This window comes from Camponotus vicinus, unplaced genomic scaffold, assembly GCF_025532165.1.
Source record: "Camponotus vicinus isolate PSW18456_S1 unplaced genomic scaffold, iyCamVici1.0 SCAF_3, whole genome shotgun sequence".
NCBI lineage: Eukaryota > Metazoa > Arthropoda > Insecta > Hymenoptera > Formicidae > Camponotus > Camponotus vicinus.
Window position 1 is genome coordinate 22,542,961 of NW_028141967.1, and position 19,226 is coordinate 22,562,186.

The 19,226-nt window shown below is 29.5% G+C and overlaps 2 protein-coding genes across 8 annotated transcripts; one reads left to right on the forward strand and one right to left on the reverse strand.

Annotated features, from left to right (window-relative positions):
* Positions 1 to 138: 138 nt before the first annotated feature.
* Hppy (MAP4K3-like protein hppy) lies at positions 139 to 16,744 on the reverse strand. Of its 7 annotated transcripts, XM_083094485.1 has the most exons (21): positions 16,405 to 16,743; positions 16,279 to 16,336; positions 15,833 to 15,988; positions 15,390 to 15,622; positions 15,039 to 15,302; positions 14,716 to 14,911; positions 14,523 to 14,626; positions 14,200 to 14,267; positions 13,281 to 13,364; positions 12,318 to 12,356; positions 10,216 to 10,269; positions 9,456 to 9,523; positions 9,202 to 9,348; positions 8,821 to 8,996; positions 8,304 to 8,508; positions 8,034 to 8,217; positions 7,580 to 7,857; positions 7,299 to 7,382; positions 7,126 to 7,218; positions 6,920 to 7,046; positions 139 to 6,382 (listed from the first exon to the last, which is right to left on the reverse strand). In XM_083094485.1, the coding sequence occupies exons 1-21, from the start codon at positions 16,516 to 16,518 to the stop codon at positions 6,283 to 6,285; spliced, it is 2,832 nt and encodes a 943-aa protein (XP_082950611.1). In that variant the 5' UTR covers positions 16,519 to 16,743; the 3' UTR covers positions 139 to 6,282. The 7 variants fall into 7 exon arrangements, with proteins under 7 accessions (XP_082950611.1, XP_082950613.1, XP_082950612.1 ...); XM_083094487.1 differs by lacking the exon at positions 13,281 to 13,364; XM_083094486.1 differs by lacking the exon at positions 10,216 to 10,269.
* Positions 16,745 to 17,053: 309 nt separating this feature from the next.
* Positions 17,054 to 18,985, forward strand: Mrps9 (mitochondrial ribosomal protein S9). The gene is made up of 9 exons (XM_083094972.1): positions 17,054 to 17,261; positions 17,400 to 17,547; positions 17,660 to 17,763; positions 17,838 to 18,011; positions 18,087 to 18,166; positions 18,310 to 18,385; positions 18,532 to 18,657; positions 18,728 to 18,770; positions 18,855 to 18,985. Exons 1-9 carry the CDS (start codon positions 17,166 to 17,168, stop codon positions 18,983 to 18,985), a joined length of 978 nt encoding a protein of 325 aa, XP_082951098.1. The 5' UTR covers positions 17,054 to 17,165.
* The last annotated feature ends 241 nt before the right edge of the window (positions 18,986 to 19,226 follow it).

A 19,226-nucleotide genomic window follows, 5' to 3' on the forward strand; every position in this document is an offset into this window, starting at 1 on the left:
CCAGGATGCATCAGGATAATGGATTGCAACGCTACAAATGTCTTCGACTATATATATATATATTTTTTTTTTTTCCTTTAGATGGATTTTATTGCGGGAAGGACTATTTACAGAAAAGTTTGTGATTGTTCCTATAAATACATCGGAAAATTAAATACGTTTACTACGCGTAATTATAAATTATTTTCTCGCAATACTGTATTTATATAAAAAATGACTAAAACGAAGACTCGGTGAACGCAAGATATAACATATGTATGTATAATACGTTATACACATTATATACAACTTTCGCGTATAATTACAGACTTAGTCGCTAGTACAATTCCAATTAATATTTATAAGGAAATCTCCTATTCTTCTCTCCCGTTTGTATATAACACGTAACTTTCGACTATAAAGAAGAAATCAACATCTAACGTCCTGTTTCGCAACGTATCGTGTTATAGTAAATTTTTTTGGGAAGAAGGGACAGCATTACATAATATTCTTTAAATAAATAATTAAATGCACGTGACAAAGTAGTAGTTGGTGAGAATCTTTTCTTTTTATACAGCAGAAGCTCCTTATATTCCTAAAATCTCTCTGTACGATGTAACATTATATTTTTGTTTCGCTCTTCTAATTTCTGGTTGGAAGAATAATTTTGTTCGTTTGTTCTACCTGTGTTACTACGGCTTTAGTTAACAACTATTACTGATATATCGGTAATTCGTATCTTCAACATCTTCCGGCTAATTAACAAAATTATTGGAATTCATTCTATTAGATATTAAGTGAATATCTCTTTGAATTTACAATATATATGTCAAGAAATTTTATTAAATATATTTGTTTATATTTATGTATATATATATATATTTCTCTCTCTTTTTATCCATCTTACGTAATTTACGAATTTGCCTCTCAAAATATTTTGTATATTTCTCTGCATGCAAAACGTAATGCACCTGTATTATCAATCGCTGTCAGATTCCTGATAGGAAATAATGATAAGCGTACATGCATGCGCTTAATCTTTTTCTATCCCTTAGATTATCGAATTGAAAAGTATTTATCTTGAAACCAATATATTTCCCGATACTGGAAATATCAGAAATGCAATAAAATTGAACTGAAATTTATTCTATCATAAATTGGTTTCACGAAGAAGTTTTTTTTTGATAAAATTGAATAAAAATCAAATAAAATAATCATAGAATATAAAATGGAAATCTTAGAAATCTTAGAAATATTCTTAGAAATCTTTATGCATAATGAAATTCTGAAAACATTTTTTAATATTTTTCAAAAATAATATGAATGTATTAGAGTCATGTGCCAGTAAAAACACAAGAAATCAATTTAATCCGAATAAATCCGAGGGATGGTTGAAGATTAAGGAATATAATATGTATTACTGTCTCGCGCACGTTCGCCAAATAGATTTCAAAGTTCAAAATATGCAAGAATTAGGAATTTGGAACTCAAGCATCCGTATGTATAGAGGCAAACCATTAATATGGTCAATGTGTACAGGTACATTTTATCGCTGTATCAATTGTCCTAACACTTACACATGTACATGTTTGCGCAAAAGGACTTTTCGAAGATCGCTAGTATGGGTGTACGATACTCTTCGCAAACTGGACGCAATTATTCACTACATATATATAGATTGATCGCATATATCTTTGTATATATTTCGTTTTCTGAATGTATTGAAAAATAATGAGGTTCTCTTTTTTATGTCCTTTTTAAATTAATCCATTCGAACGGAAAATAAATCTGAATCTGTTGCATGTATCTGCATCTATTGCGTATCTCGTATTCGAAATAACTTGAAGAAATAATGAAAGTGCGAATTTATCATGCACTTTATTAATTTCTTAATTGTATAAAATTAGCGAAACAGATATTTTTCCTGACGTGTCTTACACCCATACTCTAATTTTACTATCTCTTGTAAAAATTAAAGAATGAAATTTCATTTTAAATAGTCGCGAGCACAGAATATGGATATGTGAAATTTACACAAAGTGTGTGTGTGTGTGTGTGTGTGTCTTTTTTAATGCATATAGTTCTTCTAATACTTGGTCTGTGTCAAAGAATTAAAAAGACTCTTTAATTATGTCATCTATCTTTTTTTCTTCACTCTTTACTAAAATTTATCCGTTTTATAGATTTATAATATCTACTCTGATGCCACTGATGTATCTACTTTGATGTCGCCTTTTTCCTTCCATGATTCGCTCGATACGATGCTCCGAATAAAATTATTGTCTTTACAATAATACAAAAATTCACATCAGGTAACATTGCAATTACTATTTACCATTATTTTTATCAAAATATTTTGTAAATATGTACGTCCCCGGAAAGAAGCAGAATAATCTCGCGCAAATAAAATCTCTCGCCCATATCAAAATAAAATAATATCTATCCTTCCACATCTGACATTTCTAAACTATTTAATAACACTTGAACAGCCTTTAGATAACTTTCTAGCTGGATTACATCTGGAATAAAGATAATGCTCCGTCTTTTTCAATATATATCACAATCTTTCTCCTTCTTTTAGACATCAAGCAGATTTATATTTCGATTTATACTAATAATAGTTTGCTCGAATAATTTTTACAATATTAAGAAAGCGGAGATTGTCGATTAAACAAACATTGAAAATACATGATTTCACGGATATTATCAAACATTTTGCCAGAAATATTAATATCGTAGATATTTAACAGATCTGGTATTAGCGTATTGTTATTAGCAAGTATGTATAGGGAAGACAATTATGTTTCTGTTTATAACGAATAACATGTAGACTTTACTAACAGAATTTAATCGATCGTAGAATAAATTGACAATTTATATAAAAACGATTGGCAGAAATATCGACAAATTCTTTCGATTATTCGAAATCGAGCAAATTCAAAATTCTGCAAAATTGAATTGCGAATTTAAATATGCATGATAATAATTAGATTAATTTAAAAACATTATCGCTTTGGATTTTGCCATGAGGCGAAAATTCAGCGGAAACAATAAGATACCGATTCATAACTTCACTAGGGTATATTTTGAATTTTTTTTCGATAGTACTTTCTTTGAATAATCTATTCTCTATGTACAGAGAAAAAGATGCATATAAAATATCAAAATAGTTCAACACTCCGCACAGATAATTTCATGAGTTTCGCTCTGACGATTCTTTACAGTTCGATTTACATACTTTACAGTTCGTCTTTCGCTCTTCTCAGCAAAGAATTACAAATTAAAGACTCTAACTCGATAAAATCTCGACAGAAATAGATGGAAAAGTGCCAGATATTATATAAATATATAAATATATATATATATATATATATATATATATATATATATATGTATATATATACGAGTATCAGTCCAGAGAAAATAAAATGTGCGTTTTTTACACGACCAAGAATTTCTGATCTTCTCATCTTCATGATTAAGTATGATTGCAATAATGAATTATTTGACTATAATATATCAATGAAGATACGATCGTGAATTAATTATGCTTTTTCGCGTTATTTTACGAGATATGTTTATTTAAAAAATTGCCTGTTAACTTACGTTATAATCGAATAAATATGTCGAATTTAAATATCAATTCTGAAAAGTGATACAAAAGGAATGCAGCAGCATTATAATGAATATAATGAAACGATATCTTTACTAATTATTAGGGATTAGTGAATATTTCATAAAAAATATTAGTCAAATATTCCAAATAAAAAAAGGGAATGTTTTGTTTCCTTTAATCATTATCGAGTTATAAGAATCGATTCGTAGACGCATTGATTAGATTTTAGCAAACATGTTTGGGATAATTCATATAATATTTATACAAATAAAATTTCTCTCGTTAAATTAAACGACGTTGACGATACTCGAGAGTTGCAGATTTCGACTGCGTAAACTTAAAACGCAGTCAACGATCTTTCCTCCCGCCTAAATCCTACATAATCCAGCACTCTTCCTCAAGCATTATAGAAAGTCTACTGTAAATGAGAAAATACATTTCTCCCAGTCTTGAGACCGATCACATGAAAGTTATGTTGCGTTCGTCGCTTCACAGATATATACGATATCGTCGTTGACAACATATAACGATACCAAAATTACTGGATATAAAAAAAACTGCAGACAAATATATATTGTGATCTCTGATGCAAATTACATATGCAGCCGATTTATATGGAGAGAAGTACTCGAACGATGAAAATCGTATAAAAGAAATCATTTTTATCCTTCTCTTCTCATTTTATTTTATTCGCGTGACTGCGTTTTTTCCTGACACATATATCACAATGGCGCTTCATCAGAGAGCACTATAATGACTCGACAAAAGAAGCAGATTATTTCATAAAGCAAAAGATATTGGGGATTATTGTTGCGTAAATCAAGGCTGATCATGAGTCAACGATCGCGGATACTTTATTACAGTCGCGATCAATATCGTGCAGCAAGCGAAACGATTCAAACATAGTAACGCGTATATATTTCAAGATAAATTCGCGCGATCGCTATCGATGACATTGTCGTGCAATTTATATATTTAATATCGCCGAAAAATTAGAGACATCGCGAGACGAACGCGATGTCTGAATAAAGATAATCTCTCGAAGTGTGATCCCATGCCCAACGAAATGAAGCTCGAATAGCGTAATTTATCGTGCGTACACACATTCTCAAAGATGACACATTGGTACAAGCGAATTTTGTACTGCTTACATGTGTGTACATATAATATATGTATACACGATATTATATATACAATTCACATAGGGAATTCATTTCTACACGGAACCTCTCGAGAACGTTTTTACAGGGCATTATACATCAACTAACTACTTTCCTTCTATGTCGTTGCCATTTTCTCTACGATCTATCGTCTTTGGAAGCAAATACACGTGATGTCTCGCTCCCACCAGATTAGATTTGAGTGATAAACTCGCTACTTCAGAATCATTTCTTTTCTTAACAAAGACTTTCTTTTTTAGCGCACCAGTTCTTACACTTAGAAATAATAAAAAATGAAATTTTTATTTAATTCACCTTCGAAATAAAACTAAATAAAATCTTCATTTATTCAATCTTCGCAATTTTGTATTTATATGCAAAAGTGTAATTAATATCGAGAAAGTGGAAAAGTTGCACAAAATAAAATATGCATTTTTTTTTATATTCGTTAAAAAATCGATCACTGAAATTCAAATCTCGTGAAAGTGAGACGACCAAGATATATATTAAAAGTTGTAATCTCGATTAATGTCACACAGATTCCGTCAAAGTTACACGAAAATTTCATCGGATATTGCATTTGGATGCAGCGGATAATGCTTTAACCTTCGAAAACTTTACGCGATCTCGTGTATGTAAGAATATAAATATTGTCTCGTTTAGAGAATAATCTCCTGCACTCGTCGAAAATACAAATATGTGAGCTCTTAGCCTATTAAATCAATATTACGATCAAAATGGTTTTCGAAGGCTAAAAGCTAATAGGAATATATAGCACGACTCTAGGAAAAAAAAGATAAAATCCGAAACTGTATCGTTTGCACAACGTTGCAAGAGTTTCGTTGCCTATAAAACACGCTATGCAATAATACTCTTGCATCATATACTTAGCTAATTTAGCTATATATATAATATAACGTCGGAAACACGGAATAATCTCTATATTAATTTTCCTTTTCGAGGTTTTAATTTTAATTTTATCATAAATCTCTTTTCGTAGTTGTATCGTAGTGTACATAATTTATATAAGAGTATAATTTACACATGTATAACTATATAAACTAGGAAATCGCTTTTATCCGATACTTTTCCAAGCATATGGTTAGGTTTTATTGGCTTCATTTAATCAGGCATAAGAATAAGTTCCGCGTATTCTCTGTTTCAAGTTTCGTGCCTTTCTGTTAAACTCAATACCTCTTCCTATCATGGTGCATATCCACTAAAAGGACTAAGTTCTAAGATGCCTCTCGTTAAAAAAAGTTATCGCAAGTAAATTACTAGTTTATCATTTTATCGTGATATCGATTATTATCGGAGAGACGACGGTAATCCACTGCAGCAACATTGAAATTGCATGTTGCAAAGTAGTGAAAATAATTAATTATTAATTGTAAAGCTTTTACCTCTCTGCATACTTTAACCTCGCTCTCTTGTAGTCGTTCCATGTTACATGTGCAGTTCAATCACAAATCGTGCGAGACGATAATGCAGCGTGTGGTCGCAAGCTAGTAATTTGAAAATCGATACTTAATAGCTGGCCTCATGTCCAGCGAGTATGTAGAGATCCGCCCCTTCCGATTCAGTCAATGTGCCACTGTGAACCAGGTGACTCTCCAACATCACAACCCTATTTAACATAATGGTTAATTTTACTTTCTCTTTAATTACGAATATTAATTTAATCTAATTATAAATATTATATCTAATGATAAATTTTATCAATATATAGCATTCGTTTAAAATAAAAACTAAAATAATATTAAATATAAAATACAAGATACAATATGTAAAAAATGTCAAAATTAAAATTTTATCAATAACATTGAATATCTCTTTTGATATATGAAATATATTATCTCTTTAAAAGAGAAAAATTATTATTACCAAATCTATTTTAAAATTATGAGTCAACACATTCAATATCTCTCTTTCTCTTTCTGTCTCAAGTAATGTAAAAATTTTATCGAAAAAGTATCCCAAATTTATTTTTAAATCACAATTAAAGTTTCAATAAAAGAGAAATTTGCAATAATATCAAATCTCATTAATACACAATTCTTTTTTAATTATTTTTCTATTCTAAAAACTCTTTTATCATATTAATGCATTATTTAGTGCATTATTTTTTTCATTTTTCAAACTTTTTATATCGTCAGATACATACTTGTCTGAGCCTAGTAGCCTGTAAGTTCTGCTCGGATCACTAATCTCTTGAGTAACTTCGCCATTCTTAAAACTTCTACCTTGCATACCATGTTTGTGGAATGCCAGTACACTATCTGGTAGACAAACTAATAAAAAAACGATACATTGTTATATTCACAAAGACTATGATATGAATTGCGAGTAAACAAAGTGTTTTGTACTTACTAATAGATTCAATTTGAAAATTAAACTGCAGCTCTGATAATTGTTTTTTGCTAACTCGAGGTTTCCCTTGTAAAGTCACCATCTTCACCACGTCTGTAAATACGAATTTATGTTTAATTTATAACACATATTACTGTATATAATAATAAGATAATACTTCTAGTAATACTCACTATCGTAACAAACGAGTATTGCATCTTTTTCGAACTGTGTGACATTAATAACATTCAAATTCTCTCTTCTTGGTATCACAGTTGCTGAAACAATATTCTTATTGAAGATAGGATGATAGTTCTTTCAAGTAATAAAGATAAAATTACCAGATTTTTAAAAAGAGAAAATCAATTGCAAATGTCTTTTGTATAAAAAAATGATAATAACATCAATAAATAAAGGCTATGATTCTTTATAAACAAGTAAATCTTGCCGACAGATAGGTATGACATAAGAATACCTGAACCATCTATGTCTTCTAATTCGTCACTGTGGAACCAACTCGCTCCTGAGTTCATATTAATCAAATCCAATTTCAGTTTATTCTGTTGATATGGCTGCTTAACTGATACACACACCATTGGATATTCCATCTCAGGTGTGATAACCATTCTAAAGACGTTTAAAGGCGATGGTAGAACGCAGTCAAAATGTTTTAGAAGCATAAATTTATTCAATGGATCGTACCACTGCATTAGAAATATACCAGCCGGCATCGCGCCGCACAAATATTTGTACCTGTACATTTAAAAAGATAGAGCATTATGTTTGTTAAATTTTACTTAACTAACAAGCTTAAAAATATGACAAATTATTGTATCCAATTTTTTCTCATCCTTATTTCATTGAAGGATTATATTTGTATTTTTAAAAATTTGTATATTTTTAAAAAACGTAATAGAATTTCTACTCACCCATTATATGGATTTCTTCCAACGCAGCACTTGGTGCATCCCTTTGTGTCTGGTACCTTTGTAGTGAGGGCGAATTTCCTAGGGACTAATCTCTCTGGTATTTTATTCATGTGCAACGAAAACCTATGAGTTTGTTTACTTAGCATCGCTAATAAGTCGTGCCTGTACAACTGAGGCGTCTTTCCTGCAATACACATCATTAATATTATTTAGAGAAAGAATTAATCAATCATGCAACAGCATCAATGATGATGTATAAGATGCGCTTACCGGAAAGGGACATGAGAACATCTTTAATAACGTACATCCAGATAGTACGTCTCGGATATAATTGGTCTATCGCGGTTTCATGAAGTTCGTTCAAGTTCAAGTTGTAAATTCCTTCTTCCGCCGCGATCAACAAGTGCTGATCCCTCGTATCCGGATGAATCCAACTCGCGGTACAATGTATTCTCAGCGGACAGCCATTGAATACCTAATAAAATTTGCAACAATAAATTTGAAATAATAAATAATATATAAATGAAAAAAATAATATATTATTAAAATTTTAACACATTATCAAGAAATGCAATAAAAGAAATATTTTCATAAAACTTATTGTAATAAATGCAACATATAATATAATAATGAGCATTCAAAAAATAATTCATATATATATGTATAAATTATTTTTTTATTGCTTTTATTAAATTATTTATATATTATTTAATTTACTATATGAAAATTTCTCTGGCCATTATTTTATATACATTAACACACACATAAAAAAATTAAATCAACTAACCTTTGAGAAACACGCTCCCATGTGCACTTTTGGTGTGGGAGGTAATCCGTTACTAATAGGTCTCGGTGGTGTGTGTCTTTTTCGATCCCTCCTCCTCGGAGGGACGGGCGGTGTATCTGAGAGTAAGTCAGGACTCATACTCTCTCTATCTTGATCAGCTGCTATTTCATTGTCGCCTGAAAAGAAATTGAGATAAATGAAATAGATGAATAAATTGAGAAAATAATTGAATGATTTGAGATTGAATAAAATGATTATATATTAATGTCGATAATATAATCACGAATAAAGAAGATGGATAATAAATGTATTATGTGTATCGAATATTTACATTAAAATGTTCATGATTTAAAGCACTAAACTCACAACGTACGCTCTTACCGTTTGACTGCGCAGATTCATCCCTAGGGCCGCTATCCGACAATGATCGTTGACGCTGACCATTCACGGTTGTTAGGGACTGAGAATTATTGACGAGACCGTATAATTCATCCACGGAACTGTGACGTCGGGGACTAGCTTGAGATCCTGTGCACACGAATCTACTCTTTATTATTCGAACACGCGAATAAATTTAAAGCAGTTTGATTAGATTATATGCAATCAAATTTTTTTCTATATTGTAAATCACTTACCAGACACATTGTAATAGGGACAATGGACTTCGCAATCGTTCGATGATTCCCCGAGTGGAAGAGTGGCTCTAAAAAAAAGAAAGCATGAAAATGCAAATGTTACTATTGTTACTCTTTTCAAACACGCTTTATTATGAAAGAGAAAAAAAAATATTAGGTTAATAGAGAATAAATAACATAAAAAAATAAAATACATATTAATGGCATCGTAAAATAATGGAATAATAAAATTAAAAGTAAAAATAAAATTAATAATTAGGATCAGATATTTCTCTTGAAATGATTTTCGAATAAAATGTGATGCAAAAATAAGTTAGAGATGTGAAAGCTGCACATTTCTTGCAGATTTTAGTACAACATAAGGCAATCATGTTATCAAGTGTTAATAAGATCAATCATGAGGTTTTGGTGTTACGTAATGAATTTTTTGGCAAATATTGTCAGTGGAACAAACAGGCAAAAACAGTAAAATATTTCCTATAATAAATCAATTTTTTCCCCTTTTTCTCGCATCGACATTATTCATATAAAGAAATTAAATCATTTAATATTTAAATAATATTTAAAACGATATCTTAATAAAATAATACTACAGTAAAATATCTTGTATATATCTAGAATTATGTTAATGTTTTCCGATGAGTAAAACATATATATAATCAAATAAATATTTGATACTTTCATGATAATGTACCAACTAAAAAAAATATATGTTGGATAATAAAAAAATTATTTACTGTAATTTATTTTATCTACTTACTGCAGGGAATATAGCTGGTCGCAATGCCCACCGACCATCGACATTGCATTTCCCCTGCACACATGAAACTATAGGTCATATACTATAAACATTATAAACTCATTTCTTGATACTGCTCGAAATATTCTACGCACAATGCGTTTTAGAATTTTGTAAATAATATAATAAATATAAGATATTTGATAAAGCAATTAATACTGTTTCTCCTTTTTAGATACATGATTACATTAAAAAATATTACTCCATGATTAAATAGATTTTGATGTATCTCTCTTTTTTTATCATAATTTTTTATATTTTATCCATAACATCTATATAATATCTAAATAATTGCAAGAAGAATCCATAAAAATTATAATTTCTTACAATCGGTTTTCATAAATTCATTTCAAACCTTCCAGTATATGTAAATAATCTTATATTATTATATAGTTCAACAAAAAAAAACACATAAGAAAGAGAATAATTATTTTCCGCAGTTTTTTAACTACGTTAAATATACGATTTCGATTACCAAATTGTTTCATCACATCACAATATTGAGAAATTTGTAGAATTTATATTTTAAAGTTGCAAAAAAGAATAACTTTAATGCATTTTGCTATATTACAATGCATATACGAAATTTTTTTTGTAATCAAAATTAAATATATGTTAGGTCTCTTTCCTCACGATTTACCTTGTTAAATTTTAGCCCTCAAAAGAAATTTGTCGTATTGATTATGATTAAGAAATTTGTTGTATTGATTCTAATTATATTCATGATTACAGTTATAAATAAAATCATTGAAAATCTATTAAATATTTTTCAATGTATTTATTAAAACTAAGATTGCTTATTAAAATTATTTCAAATTGCTGAATACGAATTCGATGTCAAAATTAATGAATTTAAAATGGCGAAATCAATATGGGATATCAAAATTTAAAAAAGAATATTCGATTTCTTATTGATTTTGAATTTGTCAATTTTGATATTGTATTCAGTTATCTGGAAAACTTCATATTTGAGAATGATGATTGTGAATGATATTGAAAAATGTTTGATAAATTCTCAATGATCTAATCTACATGTTTCATAATATACCTCATATATTTACAATCATAAATATTTTATTAACTATAATAACACAACAACAAATTTTGAGTAAAAAATTCTACCATTCTTAATTTTAATTGTAACAAAACTTCTTAAACATATTACATATAGCTGTAATATAATAATTTTAACCATAAATTGCTCAAAATTGCGGCATAATAACAATTTAAAGGCCAGTGTCACATTTAGCGTAAAAAAATTACAGAAAATGGTTATTCTCTTTCTCGTTAAAAAACGATATTTATTTATTGAACTGTATTATTATAGAATCGAAAGAAACAATTTTATATAATAAAATACATGAAACTTTAATTATATGTAAACTAACATGTCCTCTCTTTCTTTTTCTCCCTCTCAATATTAGATACAGAAACTCCTTCACACCAGCATGGCTGATATTTATAAACAACTTTCAAATATCAAGATAATTGAAAAAAACTAACATGCAACAAATAACATTAAATGCGTAACATAAGAAGGAAGCATCATTCTAACTATCTAAAATGTGTTTGTAATATTATTTTAATCACGCTGCGGATGTTGATTAAATTTGAGATAATTGATTTCTAAGATTATATTATAATTTTAGTCATTTTGTTTTTTAGTTAGATATTAAGAAAATATTGTATAATATTATATATTATTATATTAATTAAAAAGATTAGTTTAGCTAAATGTACTAAAAAAATTATATATATAATTTTTTTAGTACATTTAGCTAAACTAATCTTTTTTTAAAGTAATTTATAAGAAATTATATAGAGACAAAATATATATATAATTTCAAAGAAGTCTTTTAAAATTAACACAAAACCGAGGAAAATGCGTGTTAATTTGAATTAATACTTGCAATAAAATAAGAAGATATTTAAAAAATGAATTAATAATAAAGCGAATTAATTAATTGTCCGAGTAATGCAATTTACAAAAGTAATTAACGCAATTATTAGGAGATATAAGTGCAAGGTGCAAGGTGCAAGGGAAAAGGGTTACCTGCCAATACCTTAGCAACAACTCCTCATCAATGTACTGCAATAGACTCCTGTTGGGAGAAATTATTAAAATTACAAACTGATCAGAAAAATCAAAAAATATATTAAAAGAGAATAATTAGAAATGTGGATTACAAAACGAAATTTGGGGCATAGGGCAAATGTGCTACAGGATCAAGGATTAATAGTGACAGGATATAAATATTATTTTACAGCCGAATAAGTTACGTTGTTAAGATGTATCAAAAATACTCGGGCAATCCTTATTTTCGTACGAATTAAGCGGCATTTTTAGATTTTCTTTTATTTGTTAGACTTTTTTTTTCTAGGTGTAAAAATGCATGATTTTAGCTTTTAGAATAACAAATTCTAATAGAAGAAACTGTTAATGTTATATGTTGGTGTATATACAAATATATCTCAAAAAGTGACCGTACTTACTTCAATAAAATGCATGTATGACACATCAGCAATCCTTTGACAAATTTGCTATCAAATCATGCATACAAGCAATCGTATCTATCGCCTAACATGCAAAAAGTAGTGTACTGTAATTTCGTATATACACAATATATTGTTAAATTTCTGTCCCGCCGAAATGTATCTATATATAAAAAATTGTCTCATATATAATTATCTTTTTGTTATATAAAAAAATTTGATTACACATCTCATTAAAAAGCATTATTAACTCTCTATCCAAATAATTCTTACATTTAATTTATCGTTCTTTTTAGAGCTATTTTGGTGTAGAAAAATTTTAATGTAATTTTTATTTTTTTACATTATAGTTATATAACTTGGATTGCTTCAATATTACTCAGCGATAAACTGGTCAAAACTTTCCAAACATTTACAGTATTAAGAATATATGAATAGTATATAATTTGTGTTGGTAAAGCTATATATCTTTGTTAAAGATAAAAAGAAATTTTTTCACTCCAGACATCAACCGAGGAAATTATTTATATTACCTTATAGTCATACGAAATATCTCTGTGCCAGTTTTGCTACGACGTTTCGATATTTTACTTGTCTTAAGGTTCGCGCCAAGTGTACTGACACAAAAAATGAGCATGTCTTTAAGAAATATAGCGATGACAAATGCAAAACAAAATATATGGCTTAATTATAGGCGAAATTATTTTTTATCGATTTTATGGATTATTTAGATATTTTTTATTTACGGTAAGAATAAAAAAAAATAGGATTAAAAAAATATTGGAGATGCAAAAATTACAAAGAATAAATCCCTGTATAATATCCATAAAGATTTTGTAGCATCTGATCATGTATATAATAATCGTCTCTTTTGTTTTATAAAAATTTTGTCTATACTATCTACTTACATTAAGATATTTCAGAATATGATGTGTTGCTGTTTTAAGTGTAAGAGTAATGAATGTACATTCTTCTCTCGTTTGAGATTATGATTTGATAACTAAGTATGACACGACGTAAAGCAAAAGCACATACTATATGCAATGTACTTATTAGTTACTATCAGCCAAGAATAAAATGTCGATGATTCTTATAACACAACATACTGCATTGCTGTCTTGTTTAGTAACATATGACAATTGTATTTGGCTTCCACAATTTATTAATCTTTATAATTAATATATATTATAGAAGATAAGATGTAACACATATTTCCAAATCAAAATACACACATATATGTATATAAAACTGTAAAATCTTTTTATATCAAATATTTCTGAAATTCTCTATTTCAGATATTTATAAAACATATTTACAACATAAGAATATTTTCGAACAAAACAGCAACTACCATATGGAAATGAGAAGAGAAGCTTTCATGTTTTCTATGTTCTCTTTCATGTAAAATGTGTATGATAAAGATTGTTAGAATAAAAGTAAAAAACAACTTACTTTTCTTGAACATCTTCAAACGCAGAACCAATTCCACAGTCTGGATGCACATCGCAATTATGTACAGCCTGTATATGCACAAATATGCAGAGATTAGATATTTTTATTGTCATAAATTGTACTCTTTCATTAACACTATTTATACATTGGAGTATTTAATACAATTTAGTAACTTAACATAAATATTGAATTAATCATTGTAATATTGGAAAAACAATTGCGCTAACAATTTTTTTTAATTAATAATATGTTGAACAAATTATGATATATAATAATATATGATATATAATTATAAGCAAAACAAATATTTATAATAAACTTACTTTGACATTGTTCATGATGTCCATGATATCCCATGCTGGATTACTGTCCACAGATGGTGATATAGAATCTCTGTGTAATGTCCCTCCATCAATATTGATTTGATCTGCAAGATGAATTATAATCATGGTTAAGTTAAAGTGTAAGATGTTCAATTTATTGGTTATTCTTTAATTGCTATTAATCGATGCTTACCATCACTATCCAATTGTGATATGGGACTCTTTGGCCTAGGCCTTGCAGTGTGACGCGAGGCTATTCTTTGCGGAACATTAGGCACCGCTCCATCTTCGTCAGCCTCTAAATCGGCAAACATATGACTTGGATTCGATACCTTTTGCAATAATTCTAACGCCAGTCTTTTATGCATGTCCCCTTGAAAAAACGCGTGCTATAATATTCAAAATAATTTACCTCAGATTAGCATAGATGCAATTCGATTTTGTATATATTTTTCTTTTTCATTTGTCATACATGCAGAGACAAATCATATCTATTAATGATAAAACAAGATTAACCTGAAGCAACTTCTCTGCCGTCGGTCTTTTCTTGGGGTTCTTTGTGAGTGCGACCTTAACGAAATTGTGAAACGTCGGACTCCATTTATCACGGTCCTTCAACGTCGGTGGTTTAAAGCCTGATTTGGACATGAGAAACAGAGCGCGCATCGGATGCAGATCGAACATCGGCGGTTGCAACTCGGCCAATTCTATCGCGGTTATTCCGCATGCCCAAATATCGCATAGCTGATTATAACCACCTTTCCTCTCTACGGCTGCTACCTGCACATTGCAAAATATTAATTGCATTGATCTTCAATGTAACTCTATACAACGCATATTAGATGTTATAAGAAAATGCAAAAGTACCTCAGGAGCCATCCAGTATGGTGTACCAATAAAACTCTTTCTTTTGTTAATCGTCGCAGTGATCTGTGCTGACACGCCAAAATCTGCCAATTTCACATCACCCGCCTCAGTCAATAATATATTGGCACCCTTAATATCACGATGCATCTTGCCCATACTATGTAAGTAAGCTAAACCAGTGAGAGTCTCCCGACACATGTATGCTATTTGTATTTCTGATAATGGTCCAGTTACTAGAAGTATATTAAAAATATAATTATATATATATACATATATTACAACCATTTTAATAAAAAAATAATCACAAAAATCTTAATTTATAAATCATTATCAATTTATATTCTTCTTATAAATATAAAAATTGAATATTATTAATTGTTGAGATTGTTAAAGATATATTATTCTATTTATGTGTAAACACAAATAATTAATATTATACATACTATGATATATATCTTGCAACGATCCACCTCCACAGTATTCCATACATATCCATAATTTGTCTCTCCTTAAATAACTGCCATAATATGCAATAATATTTGGATGCCTACAGTCCTTCATCATTAAAATCTCCTGTTGAATGACTGCAAAGTCGTCACCTAAGAGACAAACACAAACACTATAAACTATCCTGCTTTACAATTCCACAACAAAATTTCTAATACAATGTTGATATTTTGAGAACTATTTATATGTAAATTTGTATATTTGAAGAAATGAAGCAATTTTGTATATTCTTTTTATTTTTACTCCATATACTTTGCAAGGAATCATAATGGCACTCTATAGAAAAAACATTCCACACCAACGAGAAAAAACCAACAAAGAGTCGCGATAGAAAAGCCGATTACACGATAACCGTACAATAAACAAAATACTTTGGATTTACCTGGCTCCAACTTGATAACCTTAATTGCCGCGAGGTCGTTCATCGAGAGACGTTTAGCCTGCGAAGAGAATACGATAAATGACGATCTCGTCGTCGTTAAAGGAATCGAGCTGAGTGAATACATACCTTGTAGACATCGCCGTAGGTTCCACTGCCTATTCTCTGGATAAGCTCGTACTCGTCCTGAGGATTCCTACGGCTTATGTCACTAGACAGCGCGTTCGCGTTTACCGTAGCCATCGCAGAAGCAGCGACGAGAAAAACAGGGAAGGGAAGAGAGAAGCGAGACACCTGGTACTGCACGCCAGGACGTGGCTCTCATCCAGCGCGACGTGATGCGCGTCTACCTGCAGCCGGACAACGCAGCGGGAACATTTAAGCCCGTCGGGATGTCACACCATCCGTCGAATCGTCGCCATTGTCCACACACAACAGCTGAACCGCTCTGACATTGGCCGCGGATCCGCTCGTGACGTCATAGATTCCCTCGACTAACAAACACGAAGCACGAATAATCTAGACCGGAACAAGACTTTCTCATATTAGAGATTAGAATCCCTGAACATCGTCCGATTGATCGAGATTCCTCTCGAAAATAGCGGAATTTTTATTTGAAAATTATTAATACGAAATATGAAACAACCGATAAATGTAATAAAAGCGTTCGAAAATTTACTCGTCAAGTAAACACAACGTCTGATTGACCAATCAGGATAATCTTTGCCCTTTTTTTTGTCCAGATGATTCATTGACAGGTAGATTTTCGAACTCAACCATGAACGTTCGGGTCTCGGGTCGTCACAGTGGGTTATAATTCGAACGAGGTTAAGTCATCGACTCCGAATCTTATGGTTAAAGAATAATTTGTTTAGGTTTATCAAACAATTATGTCTGTTTTCACACGTTTTTCACATTTCCGACGTTTCGGGATTGGTATAAGTAACAATGCTGCAGTTTTGTTTTCGGATATTACACAATGTTCGGTAGGTTCGAAGTGAAAATAAGCAACGAGATTTCGTTGACTTAAATTGTTGTTATTAACTCAATTTGGTTCTTTTTTTATTTCATTTATATTTATATTAATTATTTCGTGATTGTGTTAAATTATTTTATAATTGCAGAATTATATGCAACATATTAAATTGCGATCAACAGATAAAACAAATATTGATGAAATCGATGATATATTTAAGTCTGAAGAGGTGAAGAAACCAGCGAAAAAGATGAGCAAAGCTATGATGATGTACTTGCAACGTGCAAAAGAACATGGTATGATCATAATACCTATTTTTTTCATTAATAACATTTTATATAATTCTTTAATAATATTAATATTTTACATAAAAGATATTGTATAAAATCTTTTATTTGCATTTACCAGATGAATTCATGAAGAAAGAGATTGCTGAATACCAAATAGGAAAACGACATCTAGCTAATATGATGGGTGAAGATCCAGATTGCTTTACACAAGCAGATATAGATGTATGTGATTGTAAAAGGCTAGTTGGGGATAGTTAATAAAAATATCTAAGTACTCGTATAATCATTACTTTTAGAGAGCAATTGAATATTTATTTCCATCGGGATTATATGATCAAAAAGCTCGACCAATGATGCTACATCCGGAAGAGATTTTTCCAAACAGGAAAGCAGCAGAATTTGATGACTCTGGAAGACCTTTTCATTCTCTATTTTATACCTCTAAACCAAATTATTATGAAACGCTATATGTAAGTTCCTACAGTAATTTTCACAAAAATACAAAAAAGAGAGTAATAACTTAAAATAATTATTTTTACAAACAGAATATTATGGAGAAAATCAAATCTCTGAATAATATTGAAGACTCATTAATAAAACAAGGAACATTACCTATGGATAAAATGTACGTTAAATATTAATGAAACATATATTAAATGAATATGTACAATTGGTATATAATTTTAGAAATGTTATCCTACAAGCATATACAATTATTTTTCAAGATCGTACTATATTTTTATTAGTTATATTATTATTATTTTTTAGTAAACTGGTAGGTTCTACATGGTTATCAAAAAAGGACATTGAGGACCAACTACTTGAAACTCTTATAGATATAGAGGTGAATAATAATAATATTAATAATATTAATAATAATGCTAAAATCGGTGAATAATAATATTACTGATAATGCTCAAATCTTTTATAAAGAGATGTTTATTACAAGAAACATATGATTTAATTCATAAGTGTAATAATTTTTTTCAGTACAATTATCTTATAACATCACTAGAGCGATTATGTAATCACCCACTATCAAGACATGCAACAGATTATATTATGAAATATCGTAAAGTACTTATTCACCATTCCCAAGAGATAACTGTGCCACCTGTAAGTTATATATAATGACAAGGAAAAATATAATTATGATTAATACAGAAGTTTATTTTTATATGTACAGTTGGAACATGACAGCACAGGAAGGCCATACATTAAAGTCAAAAGTAAATAAATAATTTTAACTTTAGCAAATGATTAGGAAATAAAATATATATCATCAATTATATATATCATCATTATAATTTCAGATTGCATGAGAAAGTCTGCAAGAGGTGAAGTGACAGTCTGGGGTAATGGCTCTGGTATTATCACTATTAATGGACACGATATCACATATTTTGAAGAGATGCATCACCGTGAACAGGTGAGTTTTGTTTAACGATTCTAACGATTTTTTAATATATTTCTAATATATATATTTCGAAAATAGATTAGATTTAGATTTTGTCATTAGAAGAAAATTTTAGATTTTTGCAATAAATTGCATATAAATTTTACATATTATTAAATATTATACATAATTAGAAAATTACAATTAAAATATATATAATTAGAACCTTGAATTGAGATTTTCTACTACAAAATTTGTCTGAGAAAATGACTTAAGATTGTCTTATTGT